This window comes from Phaethon aethereus, assembly GCF_964289735.1.
Source record: "Phaethon aethereus genome assembly, chromosome: 10".
Lineage (NCBI taxonomy): Eukaryota > Metazoa > Chordata > Aves > Phaethontiformes > Phaethontidae > Phaethon > Phaethon aethereus.
Genome location: NC_138586.1, coordinates 22,095,902 through 22,115,030, shown reverse-complemented (window position 1 = coordinate 22,115,030; position 19,129 = coordinate 22,095,902). Strand labels below are relative to the sequence as shown.

Sequence of the window (19,129 nt, the reverse complement as noted above, 5' to 3'; positions counted from 1 at the left end):
CTATCTTCTTCTGGAACCAGCGACCTACTAATATTCCAAGGGATATAATCTCTTTACAACTAGGTGTTAAGTCATGTCACTGCCTATCCTACAGTGGAAGAGACATCAAAAGTGGTGCGATCGTAAGTACTGGAAAATGTAATCTTTACTAAGGATATGGCATGTATACTGGTAAGTATCATGGGAGACAATTTTTGTAGAGGATTTTTCAAAGGAGGAAGCTTTGAGGTATAAATTTTCTGTGCGGTGTCATTCCACAGAGCTGTGAATTTCCATCTGTGACATTGAATGGGACCATCTCCAAAATTTTGGCTACCGTGAGCTCAGTCTTGCTATGATCAGTGCACTCTGGCTCTGCTCCAGCAATGCACTTAAGTTTGATTTTAATCATGTGAGTATTCGTGTGCAAATCAATTGGGGCATTTAGCAATATACAGGGAAGTGAAGCAGGCACTTAAGTTATTTGTTGGATCAAGGCCACACTCACACAAATCATCACTGTAGTGTTCCTATATTAAATAATGACTGGTATGAAGAATAGGAACCTCCAGGATCAGGCCAGAATTCATAAAAAAAATTATTTTTCACATAGCTGTGTACCCAGTAATTTTTTTTCTTTGGCTGAGGGGATCTTTTAGTGGGAGTTTTAGTACTACAATTTCCACAGGCTGCAGTTATCTCCAGTTTGATGTTTGACAGATAAGTCTAATTAGATTTCTATTTTAAAAGAAAACGTGCTAGATTTGCTGAGTTATATGGTCTGACTGCTGTTTCAGTTATGAAATTAAACATAAGATACATCTTAAGAAGATTTCCTGTAGTTGTCAAGGATGTAACTGATGATTTCTTAATTCTTAGTGCAACACATCAAAATTACCATCTTGCAGTTTCATTGACATAGTCTTCAGTTTCCTTTTTTTTTTTTCTTCATCATATTTGTATATATCTCTAGTCCCACCAGAGACACTTGGGACTACAACAATTTGTGGAAAAAGGACTAATTTGTTGTGCTCTGTTTGTGAGACATTTTAAAAATTTTGCTGTAGTAAGTTGTAGCAGTCTTGTACATCAGAACAATCTTTCCTTTTTAAGCTTCTTAATATAGAGGTATTCAATCAAACAACTTTCTTTGTGGCAGTCCTGGTTTAAAAGGTCATTGCTCCATCCACTTGCTTCTACCTCCATGCTTCCTGTGCCTCTGCAACTCCTCCTTGCCCTGTCTCCTGGGAATGCTGGCTCTGGTTTCTGTGCCTGTATTGCAAAACTGGATTGGAGAATATTCACCTCCAAACAGTAACCTTTTTTCTTCTCTTTTTTTCTGGGTTCTTGTTCAAATGGATCAGTTCCCCAGTTTGGCTCAACATGCAGTCACAAAGACATTTGGAGGAAGCAGCAAGCAGTGAGAGGCAGAGAAGAACAGAAATGACTGCTTTGGTTTGAAAATTCAGTAGCTAAAGTTGTTTCACAGGCTGTTGACAAAAAAGGCTGAGCTTCCCTTCACCTTCTGCATGTTTCACCTTCAGTTTGCTGAAACAGGCTGATCTGATTCACTGTGCTGCCATAAAATTACTAATGCCAATGTAAGAGGAGGGAGGGAGGAGGAGTTGTTGCCTCTTTTGGCAGGAACATAGTCTGAAATTGGCTTAAGCCCATTATGGAACTGTACCTTGAGTGACATTTTTACATCTGAAACGATAAGAAATGTATCATCTTTAGAATTGTAGCTGACACATCAGATACCTGAAAAGAGCTGCTGAGAGGCAGGGAATAACACAGTGGCTAAGTAGTAAGGTAGACACATAAAGCACAAGTTTTGCAAAAGAATAGCGAAACAAAGACAGAATATAGCACAAAACTATCTTGGCTGATCAGGGTTAGGATTTCTGGTGGCAAACATGGAAATATTGAGACAGTAAGGTGATTAAATTTGAAGTCCCGAACTTTAGTTAAATTTTCGATTAGTGTATAAATTCTTTGAATCAGGAACTTGGTTAGCAAGATTATCATAATACAGACTTAGAAAAAAATTAAAACAATAGCTTATTTAGTATGAGTTTAATATATGCATTACTTAAGAATGTCTTGTTAAATGCTAAATTAATATTAATGTAGTATTAAAATAATCTTTTAAAAAAGCACTGGTTCTCCACGGGGAGCAATATTCCAAGAAAACATAAAGTGAAAATTTATTAACTTCATCATTTCTAGTAAAAATAACTGTATTACCAGTCTCCCTCTCATTTTTTAGTTTCTTATAGTGGTATTGGAAAGTGAAAAACTAGGCATGATAGGATCGTCAGAGTGTTATCTCTGCACTTTTTTTTTCTAAAGCAGGAGCAATCACAATAGCAATGAGCCTTTCTGACCCTTAGGAGTGCAGTCACTTAGTACAGTATAAATTAGATGACTTATGAAATAATGTAGACCCTGAAGCCCTCTAGAGGAAATACTAATTTTTCGTTCTGTCCATGAAAATGACTAAAGTCAAGGACGTTCAATTTTTGTAAATCATTTTTAGCATGTTTGCAGTGACCTGATTTGTTTTTTAAGTTAGGATTTGTAAATTGGTCATAATGAGCAAATAGCATCATTAGATGTGTATTACAAGTCATCATAATATGATTTTTTTCTAGAACCATTTATACATTATTAGGGAAAAGAAACACTGAATAGTACTGTCAATCTATATTATCAAGTTAGTGAACAAGTTACATTCTCAAATGTAGTTTACCTGACAAAAGGGTAGTAAAGGAAAAATCCAAATGCAGTCTTAAACTGCTACTGTGTTTGAGATTAAAATGGCACCTTCTTTTTGTTTCTGAAACTCTTTAAGTTCTTAATTACAGACAGATCATGAACTAGGGAGGGATATGATGATAGAGTTTGTCTTATCTAAAGTAGATATCTTTAAAGAATTTAAAAGGAAGAATCATAATACACTGTCTGTCTAGAATACATAAAATAATGACATGCATCTTAAATTTAGAAATTACCAATAGCTTGTGCTTGCTTTATGGAAATAATGCACTAAATTTTTATCTTTTAAAAATTAAATGCTAAGATGGTGGTGGCTTTGTCCCCTAAAGTAGTGCAATGTGAGTAATGCAACCTGAAATTATTTCATACAACTGAATCCATTTCCATAATTCTTTTCATGCACTTGCTTTGCTTTTTGGTCTGAGCTTCAGAGAGCCTGGACTTAAGGTTCAGCTTGTAAAGAACTGTTTCTGCTGGTGTCAGGGTTTTGAGGAGGGGGGTGTGTGTGGGGAGGGTTGGTTGTTTTTTCTTACATCCAACCTGAGCCAAAGTTGTGCGTCATCTGGAGGAGCATGGAATTACAGCACAACAGTAACTAAATCTCGTAATGAAATCCTGTTATGCTGTAAAAACGCATCTATCCTTCTGGCTAAAGCGGAGATGCCAGCTGCCCCCCTTTACCTGTACGATCCTCTTAACACAGGTGTACTGGGCTTCCATTTCCAGATAGTGAAGAAGTGAATTGTAAGTCGCTGTTTGCTAAATCCTCTTAGTGGTGAAGCAGCCTGAAATTTTGCTGCGGTCTGTAGAATTGGCAACCAACTTACATTTGCTCTTTGCTTGCTCCTTTGATTGACTAAGCCAGTGGTGTAAGGAACTCCAAGGAACCCTGCTCATCCAACACTTTGCTGAGCCTGCAACATCTCTCCTCCAGCCTGTTTGTAAGCACTCAATCATTAGCTGTGGGCTAAAATCCCTTGTTACAAATGGCAAGATTTCCTTTATAATTGGGTATTATAACACTTATGTAAAAGCTTTTCAAGTTTTCTTTTTGCTTTTACAAATATATAAAGTAGGAAAGAGACAATTTCTTGGATCCAAGATTCACTGAAGTTTTTCCATATCTATGGAGTGAGATTGGAGCAGCCAGATTTACCTATTAATTTATCAAGTGGCATCAGAGGAGAAAAAAAAATTTGCAGTGATAGGTGACACAATGTATTTTTCAGTGTCCTAGGAAATGGTTATCTTTTTTCCTTGCCTTATTTCTAGAAGTTCAGAAAAATGGCAACCTAGAAAAACCTAATCACATAACCATTTAAAGAAAAAAGTTTCATAAATGTGGAAGTCACATTTAGTTCACTCCTCTGACCTTTTTGTATTGTCTAAGTCTCACTTCCCTGCTTTTTTTCTTGTCAAAACTATTTTATTCTATACCGAAACCTGTGGTTCTTGAATTTATTTGTATTTTCCCAGTAACTTACTGTTTCTGTGTTACTCTTTGCATAACTTGCTCCTGCTTGAGGTTCAGGGTTATGCTCAAAGACCAGAAGATGACCCCTAAAGCATGTCTGCCTGCCACAGCCTCCTGCCTGTGACTGTGGTATCAGGCGTAGCAGCAAAGCGTGGTGAGAGGAGCAAACCACTTCCCAAGTGTGACTTCAGGAGCTGACTAACCTCTAATGTCTTTCCATGTTTAGTTCTCTGGTATATGTGAAAAATATTCAACTAGAAAAGAGTTTTCTTTTTTTGATACTTTACTGGGAATGGCTGCTACAGTAGTGCAGCAGCCTGATTTCTGAGAAGCCATGAGGAATGTCCTCAGAAATGTTATTTCATATTTTGCTGCTTTTGCTGACATAGAAGAATTAATTTATGCTGCTCTGTTAATACAGTGAACTGCTCTGGGTTGTTGGGTCATCTACCTTTTCACCAGCAGCTCTATTTAGACGTTTTATGGACAGCTTTTATTACTGGCACGTTACAATTACGTATCTTTTACTCTTTGCCTGAAGTCTTGAGAAAACAGCTTCAACTGTTTACTTATGGAGAGCAGAAAAACAATTAAGAATGGTCTGAGAACTATGTTTCAGTTCTCCCACGTTATCCTTTGGCAGCAGCGGGCTCTACAGCTTCAGCAGTGTTTAGGTCTAGATGGAGGCTGTGCGGTACTTTCAGTCTGATGCTTCCTTGTCAGAGGGATGTAAATCTCAGGCGCTAGTCCTACCTACAACCCTTTTTTGCATGCTGCCATGTGACAGATGTAATCATCTTAAGCATATTAAAAAGCAATATTTCAAACATCAGAGTGTGTGATATCCTATGGTTTTGAAATGTTTTGTAATCACTTGTTTTTACTTTTTTGTACTGAATTACTGGTAACTTTATCGCTTTGCTGGGCGGATTAAATTTTTTTATCCATTCCAGCTGTAATCATATTTTATTCATGGACTTTTGGTTCTGTATTTATTTAGAGATTATAAAATTCTTGCCAGTTTCATGTTACTTCATGGAAGTATTTAATCTTGGATAAGCTATGGCCAAATCAAATAGCAAAACATTCTGAATTCAGAATCAAAACACAAAATAACAGTTATTTAAGATGTCATAATATTTTTCATCATGTAGTTGAAGCCAGGGACTTAATCTATCTTAATCTGTTACTGCATAAGAATATGCAGTACTGCATAGTGAATAAAAATTTCTAGCTCTTATTCTGTTCGATAACACCAATAATAAATTTGTCTGGCATCATCACATAACATAGATATGTAAAATAAAGAGGTAAATGTGAGGAGAGAGAAAAGCTTGCTTCTTCAGTAGAATTTAAAGTTTGATTTCTCTCTTTTGTGTTTTCTCCCCATTTGCCTAGTTTTGCTTGTTTCACACAGTTTATATCAATAAAAACAAGAATTCCTAGTATGGGAATTTCCTGACAATTAATTGACAGTTCCTGTCAACTACCTGACTTCTGAGCTAATCACACTTTGCTAGAGCTAATTCCTCCAAACTGCTTAACTAAAGAACCTAATTTAAGATCATCCCGATTTATAGAATCAACAGAATGACAAGACCTGCGGTGCTGCACGTGACATGCTCAGTGTTTCCTTGAAATAAAAGGAATGAGAGACATTTGCGTGAAACTCCAGGTCAACTGATCCACAGCCTTTGCCGAGTCGTCGACCAACAGATGCTATCACCAAAGCTTCAGAATATCCCTGAAAAAAAATCAAATCCTAGCCTTTTCAGATTGCTGCAAGAAATAGAGTAGCTTCCCAGTGATATTTTGGCAACTATGTGAAGAACTGTGTGAGGAACTGCCAGGCCACCTTCTACTTGTAGGATTTGTATCTTGCAGGTGTTTAAACTATAACTTGTGAATTAGATCATAGACTCATGGTTACTGAAGAAATTGTGTTGAGCAGAGATCTTATTTGTTTGGGCTTTTCACTATAAATGTCTGCACTGGATTTGGCTGTTCTTTTGGTTGCCAGGATTTTTAGTAAAATACAGCCATGAAGTCAAACTGAGAGTTAATGTATTTTGGCACTGAAACATCTGTAGCACTTTTTGTTTGATTATTCTGTGTCAGCTCTCTTCTTGCCACTCAGCTTTGCAAGCGTTAGCACTTGCTGACGGAGAATGTGATCTGAGGATTCTGGCTATCCTGTTAGAAGTTTACTTTGAGAACATTTTGCAGCCATACCCATGCCTCAAAACTTTGAGTTTGTTATATGTGTTTTGGCCAGGATGTCACTATTCTGAAGCATCTGTGTCGCTACGCCTGGATGGTTTGGAATATGATTACGAACTGGATTTATTGTAGAGCCCTATTGCAAGCTCATCAAAGATACTTTTAGGGTAGGATTCATTTCACCTAACTTTAAATGTTTGCCTTACAATTGTATAAATTTTGCCTGACAAGTTACTTTTTCTCTCTACTTATTAGCTCAGACTTATCTATCTCTTTGGTATTTTTTTTTTTCTTTGCATTTAAGACAGGGACAAGTGGGGCATATCTCTGTGTTACTTGTACAAATACTTGTTTGCTGTGATAGTTTTATTTGGTTTTTGTATGATATCAAACTGTAGTTTTTTGAAGGTCAATCTGTGATTAAGACTTTCCTGTGGGGAGTGCAAGGTGGATAAATCCTCGGAAGCTGGAGAAAGGAGCTTTTGGTTACATTTATTTGTTCTGGTACTTTTGCTTTTAAGATCAGTCCTTGTATACGAGAACACAGTTAATGCTGTTCCTTCCTTATTAGAATTCCTGACCTGTCTAGAATGGGGAAAACCAGGGTCTGAAATAAACTCACCTCAGTGTGCTTAGGCTCTAGTGAGGGAAATAATACTTGATTTCCTAATATTTTTCTTTGCACTGAAGAATGGTTCCTTTTTGTTGGTGGATTTTGGTTTGGTTTGTCATTTTTGTTATGTTGTGGGTTTTTCCCCTGCCATCTTTGGCAGCAGGTTACTACAAAAACACCATCTTGGAAACAGAACTGGAACAGGCGCTCTGAATCACCTACGTCACTACCCTCCAGTCTGGGGAGGTGAGAAGGCAATCTTTGCGCTTATTGCAAAAAGAAGGAATATGAAACCTGATCACATCAATTCTCTGCTTCTAAGCAACACTACCCCTCATGCATGCAGGGTAGATGTTATTTTTTTTCTAACTGTTATTACTGATCCTGGAGATGTTCAATCATCACCAGAATTGTTCTGATACAGAGGTGTTTGCTCTTTCATTACTAGGTAAAGAGATTAGAGAACTTGATTATGCTGGTTCTGCATTTTGGTTTGAGTATAAATCAAGAAGATTCTTCTAAATATGAATCTATTTTTGGCCTTGTGAATTTATTTTATGTTTTAGTTTTAGCTAATCCTAAGATTTTTTTTTTTTAAATATCAATATGTATTTCAGGATGTCAGGAGCAATGGCTGGTCCTGTGGTCCTGTTTGCCATCTCAGCAAATAAGAGGAAACAAAGTAAAGAATTATGAAATGTGGCTTTCTTATGATGTAGCTTGAAAAGCATGTATGTTGGCAGTGGTGCCAGCTTAAGCATCTGCTCTTTCATCCACTGATGTATTCCACTTCATTTGTGCCAGTTAAAAATAGCTGGTAACAAAAAGGACTGAAGTTAACATAGTGCAGTTTCTGACCCAATTCGCTACACAGGCGCACCCGGTGGCGCGAAGCACGAGCAGCGGGATGTGCAAGGGTACTGCTCTAAGCTGCAACCAGCGCTTCTGCCAGAAGAGATTCTCATCAAACGTGGTCTTGAAAAAGTAAAGCAATGTGTTATGAGTCCAGTGCAGGAAATGGATAGAAGTACTTGCCTTGTATTTGGCCGATGCATTTCCCTTTTAAAGGGTAACAAGGCAGATTCTGCATCCAAGTGTTCTCAGCTTAGTCACGCTGGAATGTGGAAGCGCATAATCCTGTAAATGGGAGGTACGAGTGTGCTGGCTTTTAGAGGCTTGCTGGCACTTCTGGGTCATTCTTCAGCCGTGCTGCTTCAAAAATGACTGGAGCCTATTGTTATACCTTTATCAAGGAGAAAATTTAATGAGGCTAAGACTTAACTTTTTATTAGCACAGGGAGCTAATAAAGACACTTCTGTGTTTTATCACTTTTATGGGAAATTCATCAGTAACAGCATCAGTGACATATCTCGAGGTTAAGATTGCTGTGAAATGTGACAGCAAGGAGCATGCTCTTGTGTCTGAAAATGTGATACATCCTCTGAGCGTGACACTCTTCTTCCAGAAACATCTTTAAGGTCAGGGCTAGTTCCAGCAAGCTTCTTGAAAATGCTGTTCGTTACTTCCGTGATAATACAACAGGTCAACATACCTGTCAGGTTGTGAGGGGGGAAAAAAGTTACTGTCTTCACTTCCTATTACTCAGTCATAGGTAATGAAGGCAGAACTATATTAAGTCATTTACTTCATATATGCGAATGTCAGTTTAAGGGTGATGGCATATCATTAAATCAAATTTTATAAGTGAAGCAGTTTGTTCATTTGTTATTAATATTGCTTGACACATCCCCTTACAAAACCTTCTCAGATGCTCTGAACTTTTAAAATATTAATAATTACAGCACAGCTTTTGTCTTGAGAATATAGTTATCTTGGAAAAATGCTGCCAAAAAGAGCTTGTAGTTACAGACGCTGAGGTTATGGGAAAGCCTGTTGCTTTGGCCATGCTAAAAAAAAAAAAGTTAGCCATGATGTAGTGTTCCCATTGGTTTTGCATTTCGGATAGAATTTGGGAGGATGGTTTGTGTCTCAGGCCTGCGCTCTTGGTGAAGTGGCTGTGATGTCTAGAGGATGCTTTGGAGGGGGGGAAAAAAAGGATTTCTATGCCTGGGAATTTGCAGCAGATTTTTACTTTTTTTGAGGATTGTGTCCTTTTTACAAAAGGCTCTTGTGGCTGAGGAGATTGGTTGTTGCAAGTGAGGCTCTGACCTGTTCTGGGGAGAGACGAGGAACTGAGGTCGGGAGCATCCATCTCCCTCCAGCTCGTGCTCTCACAGCGCTGCTTCCCTGCTGGTGCAGAGGAGACAAAGGGGCCTGATTCACACACAGAAAAGATAAGAACAGGGACAAGTGTGGAAGGAGGAAAAATGTAACATCTGGAAATACAAGCTGGCAGTAAATGGAGGGAGTTGAAGATATACAGGATTTTGCTAGGGGAAAAAACAGGGTCCTGTAGTAAGGATGAGGAGGATGAGAGGATACTTGTAACTGTGACTACAGAGCCAGCGAAGTTGATTGGTGTGTGGGCTGTGGCTGAAGGGTGAGGAGAGGCTGGGGAGAAGGGAACCCTCTGAATGAAAGGCCATCCTGCCGCGCGAGCGGGAGAGCTGGTCTGGCTGCGCGAGAGCCCAGCGGTGCCGGCTGGACGCTGGCTCTTGAGCGTGTCTGCGGAGGGCCCTGGCCGGGCGGGTGTGGAGCCTGGCTCTGCTGGGGGAAGCAGCCTGTGGACCTGCGCAGTCTTAGCCCGAGGCCTGAGGCAAGTGGAAGAGTCTATGTCCAGTAAAGTTAAAGCCGCTTTGAAGCCTGGAATGGAAGTTAACATTTTTGGTGTCAGTTAATGTCTGGGAAACATTCGTTCAAAGTGCTCATCCCGCTCTAGTCCTGCTTATGCAGATGATGGATCTGTAAGCTCAAGGAGCAGAAATCTGCCTGTATTTGCATCTAAAACATCCATCTGTATCTGTGTGAATATTACAATGACGCAGAGGAAACTCATCCGGGAAGCAACATTTAACCACATTATACTTGTGCAGTCAAGCATTCAAAGGTCAGATAAAGCCAGGATTGAGGGATTATTTTTTTCAGAATAATCTCAATTTTTTCCTTTTTGTGTGTTTGTGCGTTCATGCTATGACCTGCAATTTTTAATGTATTTTTTGTATGAAATTTTGTAATCTAGCTACTATATTGCTACAGATCGGGTTTGTAACAAGAAGGCTTAAAATGCGAAATACTGCATGATACTCTCTAATTTTTAGGTAGACTCTAAACTTTAGGAAAGTTTAGGTCTGAACCACTCCAAGCTTGGTGTGTTAGAGTGTTTTCAAACACATTCTCTTCGTCTCTTTCTGAATGTGGGGTTATGAAGATCCTTTTCTCCAGGCATTCTAAACAGTTTTTTTTCCTCCTGAAAGGGCTTAAGAAGAAATAGATGGTATTTGAGAGTCAGCTTAGTATGAACATGGTCCTGAGGATTATGCCTTTTCTTTATCTGGTCTGAATAATTCTTTAAAAGCTTTTAATGTCGTTGACAATAAATACCCACCTGATGATTTTCATTGTTACAAGTTATATAAGAATTGGAAAAGATCCACTGTGCCTAAGCCCAATGTAATAAATCAAAGTGGGTTTTGATCAAGAACACCCAGGAATTGATGTGTGTATTCAATAAAATTACATTTAGGAAAAGGTATGCATTCTCTACCTACTTCTGTCTGTTTGCTAGACAGTCAATTTCTTCCAGATCTTTCTAGCTAGCTGCTAAATATTGCTTTATGTAGAAAATACCACTTGTTTTTTTTTTTTAAAAAAAAAAAAAACCCACAGCCCACAACTTTTTCATTTTCTGTACATACTATTTGGACTGCGCCTGTTAAGCACTGGATATATTTAAGCAGATGTGCATATGTAAACTGAAGGTGGTGACAGGAGCTGCCTTGCCCAATTAAGTAGGTAATTTCCAGCATAGAAATGAGAGGGGTTTTTTTTTTTTAGCTAATAGCCAATAGCTAATTTTCTGGACTTGCAAGTTGCTTTGCCTAGGAAAAGAGGCTACTGATGGAATCAGGCGAGGTGTCTGAGGTGCAGTCCTGTTTATTTGGAAGGTCATGTCTGAGGTCACTTGCAAAAAATAGCAGGAATCAAACAATATGTTTATTTTCTTATGGTTCCAAACCCACTTCAGCAGTCTTCTTCCTCCTGTCTTTTCTCAAAGAGCACACAGTTGCTGGTTGTCTTTTACCTTTCCTGCTCCTTTCTTTGCAGTATTTCTGTCTTTTTTTTCTCCTTGTCACCCAGGGGCAGTTTTGGTACAATCAGTTTTCTTCTGAATTATTAGGTGACCCTCGTGGCTCACAACTCGGCTGACGCTCCTGAGATGCATGTGCTGGTGCAGGCGTGTTCCTGTTGTGCGCTGTGGCCATATTCTACAAGATACCTGACCTCACAAATGAGCTCAGTCACTGTTTGCATTTATCTTGGCTGAAGGACACAGCAGTTTTAGTGGATTTCCTCCCACATCTAGTGCAACAACATTTGAAAATTGAGTTTGTCCCTGTGTCGCTTCGATTTATTGATTTTTTTCACAAGTCACCATTCTGTAACAACAGAGATATGTTTGTCGTATAGCTTTTATTAGTCAAATGAGATACATTAACAGGAATATTAAATTACTGTTGGCAGGCAAAAATGTAATCCTTCTGAACAAGCTGAGATCATTCCGTTGACTTTCAGGTTCTGTCCTTTGGACCCAGATTCCTCAGACAATCATCTACCCTTCAAATATGCTGTTGCATATAAGCCTTTGTGCAGTTGCGATTTCAGTATTCTGCTATGTGCTTTTTATTTTAAAACCTATTTTCATTAGGGAAAATGTTAAATATTTTCTCAATACCCTTAATCAAAGTGGTTTTGACTTCTTTGCCAAACCGGCTGTACGTGGACTCTAACACTTCCTTGCTTCAGGGCTAAGCTACAGAAGTCAGGAGTGGTAAATGCATTTCCACCGAGCTGTTTTTCCTTCTCTGTCATCCTACACCCTAAAAGCAGACTGAGCAACGTTGCATTTTTTTATAGCAGAGCATATCATTTTGTATACCCTCCGCTGTCGGGAGGATCACCTCGTGAGAGCAGTGGTAGTTGTGACAAGCTGAACTGGCAAGGACCTTTCCGGTCTGCCCTCCCCGCAACCCCTCCGTTTCACAGCCAGTGTTCTGCTGCTCTAGCCAGCTGCTGTATCTTTTCCTCTGGGAATAATGATGTAGCATGAACAAAACCATCATTTGATCAGGAATTTTGGGGATAGATTTCAAAACCAGCATAGTTTACAATAAGTAACAAAAATCCATTAAAATGTATGAAAAAGGAAAAGCAAGTAAATGTAATTTATGGAGAAATTTATGGAAAATTGGAAATTACACACTTTTTAACTTGGAAATTATTTTCTTTTGTAATGGATCACACTTGACAAAGTGATCGTCACTACATTTCTCCCCTCTGAGGGTCGCCCTGTCTGCATAATTTGACTTCCATGACACCTGCATAGAAGGCAACAACCTGTGTTTTTTTCCTTCATTTATTTTTATAGTATTTTTTTTCAATATCTCTGTCTAATGCCAGAGAGAAAGGGACAGATCTTTATGTAACGTGGCAACTGTGTGTGTTCTTCTAATGTTGCACAAACGCGATGTTTGTTGACATCAATGGAAAGATTTGTTTTAATCTCAGTGGGCCTTACTGCCCACGACATGTGGCATCTCTTTTGTAATGTGGGCTCTGAGTTAATACTTAAATCTGATTTTTAGCTAGCTCTACAGAGAATTTCTTTTACAGGATGTTGGTTTGCTTTGTTGTTTTGGTGGTCCCTTTTTTCTTAATTGTGCAGTTCAGAAAAGAAACATTTTAAAGCTAACTGGCATTTCTTTTCCTGCTCTTTCTCCCTACCTTTTTTCCCCCTCCTTTCTTTTTCATGTTTCCTCGATTTTAGGCAATTTACTACATGCCTTACTTGCAAAATCGTAGTTTGCGTCAACATATCAGAGATGCTTGTTTATCTCTGTATTCAAAGAGTAGAGGAAAAAGTTTCCTAGTCTGTGTGGGTAAAATAATCTCTCTTTTACTTAAAAATGGAAAGAGACAATATAGCAGATTCTCATCATGGTCATTAAGTCTCAGCTTTAAAATAAAGCATACATGTTGTAACCCTTTTCCTTGAATTAATTTATTGCATTGTGAAGGATATATCTGTTAGTTACAAACTGTACCCAAACTCTGACACTGATGCTGTGTAACTTGGGAATAGCAGTTTTATTTTATTTACTTACAAGACAGAGTTAATGCCCCTTCTTCGTAGTTACAAATCTCAACTGATTTAAGTCTTATCTGTAAACAGAAATTATATGGAGAAAATTGCATAAAGAACACTAATGAGGCCTAAGTGGCTTGAGGAAATAAATATTCCATTTGGCTTTGGTGAGTCAAAATGATCTCATTCTGTACTCTTTCTAATTGTGACTTTGATATTTTAATGCTAAAAACCATTATAGCCATGATAATAAAGAATTAAACCACTGATGGCTAAATTCTTGCTTTGTAACACCTCAGACTTATCAAACACAAAACTTTACATTGCCAGAAAAGGAGCAATTGCGTACAGTACCTAGAGCCCAGGTAGACAGAAAGGCAGAGAGCAACGGATGAATATTTTTGGGGTTTTTTTGTGTGTCTGTATGTATTAGATGCTGTCGTGCTATGAGGCAGCCTGGTTCTTTAATGATATATTTCTGTATTCTATTGTCAACTGCCATACTGTTTGCACCATTAAGTAAACGCCTTCTAAAGATGCCCTGGGGAGCTATTGCAGAGCAGTACGAATAATACAAATTTTATATTTTGCTCTTCTGTCATACAGTCTCTCCGGCACAAAGGCACACTTAATACATCTGGCTACACAGTTTTCATAGGATGTCATGTTCATTTGGTGTTTTCTGAATCTTTCTGAATACTACAAATGCTGATTTGTGGCCACTGATACTAAATTTTTAAACTAATTTGCTTCACTTTTGTTCAAAGTAATTGCACTTCTGATATCAGTTTCAGTGACTTTTTCTGATGAGTTTTAGGCAAATATTCACTAAAAGCAAATCTGGAATGTATGGGGTTTGGGATTTGCTCTGAAATTGTTTCTAAGAATTTCCACAAGCTTTTACTTCCCCCGCTAGCAGTTTGGTTATTCTGACCAAGTCCTCCTATAACTTTGAGAAACTCATCTCTGGACGCTAACTAATCCCAGCATTCAGTGAGGCTCGGGTATTGCATGTTAGTAATGGGTTTAGCTAGTACTTTCTATTACAATGAAATAGACCAATTTTATTAGATCTAATTAAATCATTTAATATTATCTAAGTAGGTATGCTTATAAGTAGAGTAATAGATAGTAATGTAGTTTTCTAATATGTTTTCAGTGAACTTCCTTCACCCTCTTGTGTAACTCATTTAACATTCCTGTACTAATGTAGAGGAATATATTTCTGTTCATCATTGCCAAGCTGTATCATCTGGTTACTTAAAAGGAAATTTGCGGTTCAAAAAATGTTAAAAAAATACAAATTTCTCCTTAAAAAGATACTATGGTACATGATAGAATTATCTGTTTCCTTACATTAATAATCCAGGAAATGAAGACATCAACTTTTTGCTTTATTTCTGTTTATATTGCATTTATGAGAATTTTTAAACAGACAAATGAGAACAATGTTGATCATATGCCTGTTCCTTTCCTTTTCTGTATACACATTTTGTTTTCTTAGTGCTTGCATACACATTTTTCTCCTTAACCGTACTGGTAACTTCATGTGTATTTGATAGAAGGCCACATGTAGAAATTACGATGTTGCAAAGCTCTATCTTTAAATACCCAGGCTGGTTATTATTTCTGTGGCTTCTGGGTATCTGTTCTTTTTATGGATCTTGAGTTTACCTGCTTCACTGTTCCCCGTATTAAAATGTTTAAGAGTTTTGAAAATAACGTCAGTAATATAAATTCTTCTCAGCAGTAGTATGCACTATACCATGTAATTGAAACTATAATTTTTTTGCACATTTTCCATAATAGATCTAAACAAGGAATTATATTTGTACTTCCAAGAAATTTCTATAATTGTGAATTACAGAGTTATTATAATTTGTCTCCATTCTCTGAACATGCGTTGTTGGCTTTTTTTTAAATAGGCCTCGACGATTGCCTCCAACAATACATTAAAAATTTTGAAAGGGAAAAGATCAATGGCGAACAGCTGCTACACATCACTCACCAAGAGCTTGAGGAACTGGGCGTCACTCGCATTGGCCACCAGGAACTGATACTGGAAGCAGTTGACCTGCTATGTGCATTGGTAAGTGATTTCTTGCATCACTCATTTTAATAATCTGTTGTTATAAATTTCCCAAGCAAAATTAAAATAATGTAGGCTGCACGCTACAGCTATATGCTTGTACAGACACAGTGGCTTTGCTTCATTAAAGGACAGACATGTAGAGGCTTCTTTCAGCTGTAAAGAAACGATATATATCCATTTTATGATTATGTACAATGGTCTTTTATTGCTCTTCCTCTAAGTTTCTCGGTCTTGCATTCAAATACAGTTGACTATCACTACTGGCATCCGTATGGTTCTATAATTACATGCCATATGCCCTCATATTTCACTGACATTTGCCACACTATACTAAACCAAGTAGACCCGAGTGTTTTAACTATGCCAACGTTCAAAAGGGTGGTGCTAAGGAGCCAGAAGGTAATGCTAATTAGACTGGAAGATTGTTTAAAACGAGATTTAAGACAAGATTGGAATGCTAAAATTGACTTTAAATTGATGTGTGTCTGTACTTTAGATAAAGTTTTGGGATTTTAGCAACCTGCAACCAGCCACTTTTGGAAGAACATTGTTTTTTCATATAGCAGACTATGAATTCAGCTAGCCTATTAACGAAGTATTTCATATCAGAAAATTCTTCTTTTCCTGTCTTATTAATTCTTACCAACTAATAAAATGCAATGTATTAACTTAATTCTAAAGAAGAAATAAGTCTGTGTAGGTGAACTTGTGAAAGGATATTGAAAATACAAAACATAAAATAGTAACATTACGTATGTAGATTACATATGAGAGACCCAGTATTTTACTACTTTATCAGGAGTTCTGCTTTTGCACAAAATAGACTATCTTGTGGGATTTTGGTAAAACAAATTGTCTCCAACAGGGAAACTGGCACTTAGCGGTAAAATAAAAACAAGCAGGGGAAAAATGCACTTCATCTAAAGATGAACCTTTTATTACCTTTTGTTATGCACATGCTTCTTGCGAGTACCCCTAATAACAAAATATACTTAATGTAACTTGAGTTCCGCTCTTACAAACTAAATAATATATATATCAAACCAGAGAAATGCTTTTACCTGTAAACTAGTGCATACTCCATAACCCAACAAACTTTTTTGTTTTGGAAACATTTAAAATCGAACTATGAAGTTTTTCCTCTGAATCATTGTTTTCCACATAAAAGCGGAAATACCCCACGTTGTTACATTATATTATCTCAAGAACAATACAGTGCTGTGCCCTGACACTAGTCAGAAATAGCAGACCCAAGAATTTTCCTCTGGAAAAAGAATGCCCTTCAGCCAAGTGTGCCCATTAGGAGGACCCTTGCTGATTTTTTTGTTATTATTTTTTCTTCTTTAAACAAAGAAAATGTACCTCTTAAATGCTGGCCCTGCTGCTGGTCAATAGTGCAGCTCTTTTCTTACTGTGCCATCTCATGACCTTATTTTTTCTTTTAAAGCAGTATGGAGATTTTCCAGATGCTGGTATCATTTATTTAGCCTCCTGCCTTTAAGCCCTTACCCTTCTTTGCTCACTCTGTCTCTAAAATGCTTGCTTTTTTTTTTTCCCCTACCCTGCTTCTAAATTTTTATCTTCTCGCCCATTCCATGTGCTTTCTGCTGAGTGAGTCTGCTGCCTGCAGCTCTGCTCTTGGCGGTAGTCTTCTGCTTCTGACGTTTCTGCCTTGCTGCTATGCACAACACATTCTTCAATTCTTGTAGGTTCTTGCTAAGTAGGGATCATAAGTAAAAGTTTTACAAGGCTTAGTATAATATCTATCTTAATCTGTACTAATTTATGAGAATTTTAATCTATGTAACCAAAAAGCATCATTAAGAATTTATCTTAATTCTTTTAAATAATGACAATAATTGAATGGTAGGAGATCTGATGCTGCCTTTATTAACACCTAGAATGCACTTCTAAAATTTTACAGTTGTCATCTTATTCTGTGTTAAATCTTGAAACATCAATAGATTATTGCACTAAAATCTGATTGCTGGTTAAGTGATCAGTGACAACCATGACTTGGAGTTCATCACTGCAATGGATTTTTAGACTAGCTAGTCTAAAAAAAAAAAAAAAAAAAAAAAAAGAAACAGAGCAAAGATCTTGTTTAAAAAATAATTCTTAAAAAAAAGGGTGTCTGTTTTTGCTTATGTCACTAAACAGGAACTAACATATACGAAATCATTTGAATCAGAATGTCTTAAGGAACATGTCATTTTACCCCTAATTTCCTGAGTTACATTATAACCAAGCTTAATACAGTTTATGGGCAGCTAGAATACAGCCCCAGTCAGTAAGATGTCAATGTATTAATGCACTGTGTGCCCGTTTGTGTATATAGACAGGGTGCATAGAGTACAAAGTAAATATATTTGTAGATTCGTATATACATACACTTAAGTTTTGAAAAAAAAATTTTTTTTAAGAAAAAAATTGAGGGGAAACATAACTTCAAACAATCTGGTGTAGAATTCCACATGTGGAGGAGCGGTAACAGCAAGAGCAGTAGTTTGTTCTCTCCCTCTGCTTGCGCCATTCAGCATGGCATGTGTTCCCAGCCCATGCTGGCAGAGCAGCCACAATGCTATGCACACTGTGTTTTCTTCCTGCCCGCATCACAGATAGCTGCATTCCTGTTGATATCGATATACGTCGGTACTGCTTTGTACTCTGCATATCACCCACTCGCTGGGCCATGTCAATGAGCATTGATTTTTACTTTTTTTTTTCCTCCCTGTATGGATTTCTGAATTGATTTCTGTTTGGCAATTGGCAGTGTCCAAGTTACATGACCTATTTCCTCTAGGCAGTATTAGCAGGATGTTCCACTCCGTCTTAGCCAGACGGGTTGTGTAACGCTTTAAGCAGAAGCATCTCCAATGTACTGTAGAAATCTCTCAGGTAAGCTCAGGCTCAGTGATGCATCAGGAATTCAGCTGCACATTGGTCATGGGTTTAGCTGCAGAACAGCTATGTTGCTTCAGGAAACTAAGAGAAATGTGACTGTCCTAGCTCAAGCTCTTGGAACGCACTGAAAGCGCATGTTGCGATGCCGTTTTTTCCATATGCGCTCCCTAAGGGCCTGGCCACCAGCCCACTGGCTTTTGGTGGGGTGGGAAGTAGTTGTTTGGGGTTACACATCAAAAAGCAATGTCTCTGCTTCTATCATGGTGATGCAAACCGTTACACAGCGTATACACAACTAAATGCTGATCCATAATTAGGGCTCTAAGTGCAAGAGAAAACAAAAAATAAAGGAGGCACCTCCTGTGTTTTTTCTTCCCTGTCCTAAACCATCTAGTAAACAAGATTCTCAAATGCAAGTTATTAATCGCAGGGAAGGCTTAATTGAGGAATCCATGACACATTTGCCCTCTCTGATTTCGTATCTACTTTTGACACCTAAACATGAAAAAAAGATGAACTAATATTATGTCTTAATTGATTCAAACTGTCATATTATTTCTGAATAAAATCAAGACAGATGTTACCAATATGAGCAATCACAGGTCATACTTTCTCTTTTGAAAGAAAGCTGAATTCAGAGCTTTGTTTAACTAGGCATTACATATGAGAGTTCCATCTAGACACGATTCTACACTGAAAGAACAGCAACTGCAGTAGGGAAGAAGGCGATATAAGAAGTGTAAACAGGGAAGAATAGAAGAATTTGGTACACCTGTGCACAACAGAAGTGGCAAAATGGTGATATA

At 37.8% G+C, this 19,129-nt stretch overlaps 1 protein-coding gene across 1 annotated transcript in view; it reads left to right on the top strand.

Moving 5' to 3' along the window:
- Positions 1 to 19,129, top strand: part of LOC309408336 (connector enhancer of kinase suppressor of ras 2-like) — a gene marked incomplete at both ends in the record, with an annotated part of 202,104 nt that overhangs the window by 55,803 nt on the left and 127,172 nt on the right. Inside the window, one exon of the mRNA XM_082004142.1 lies at positions 15,253 to 15,416. Coding sequence (XP_081860268.1) covers positions 15,253 to 15,416 — 164 coding nt within the window. The remainder of the gene's footprint in view (positions 1 to 15,252; positions 15,417 to 19,129) is intronic.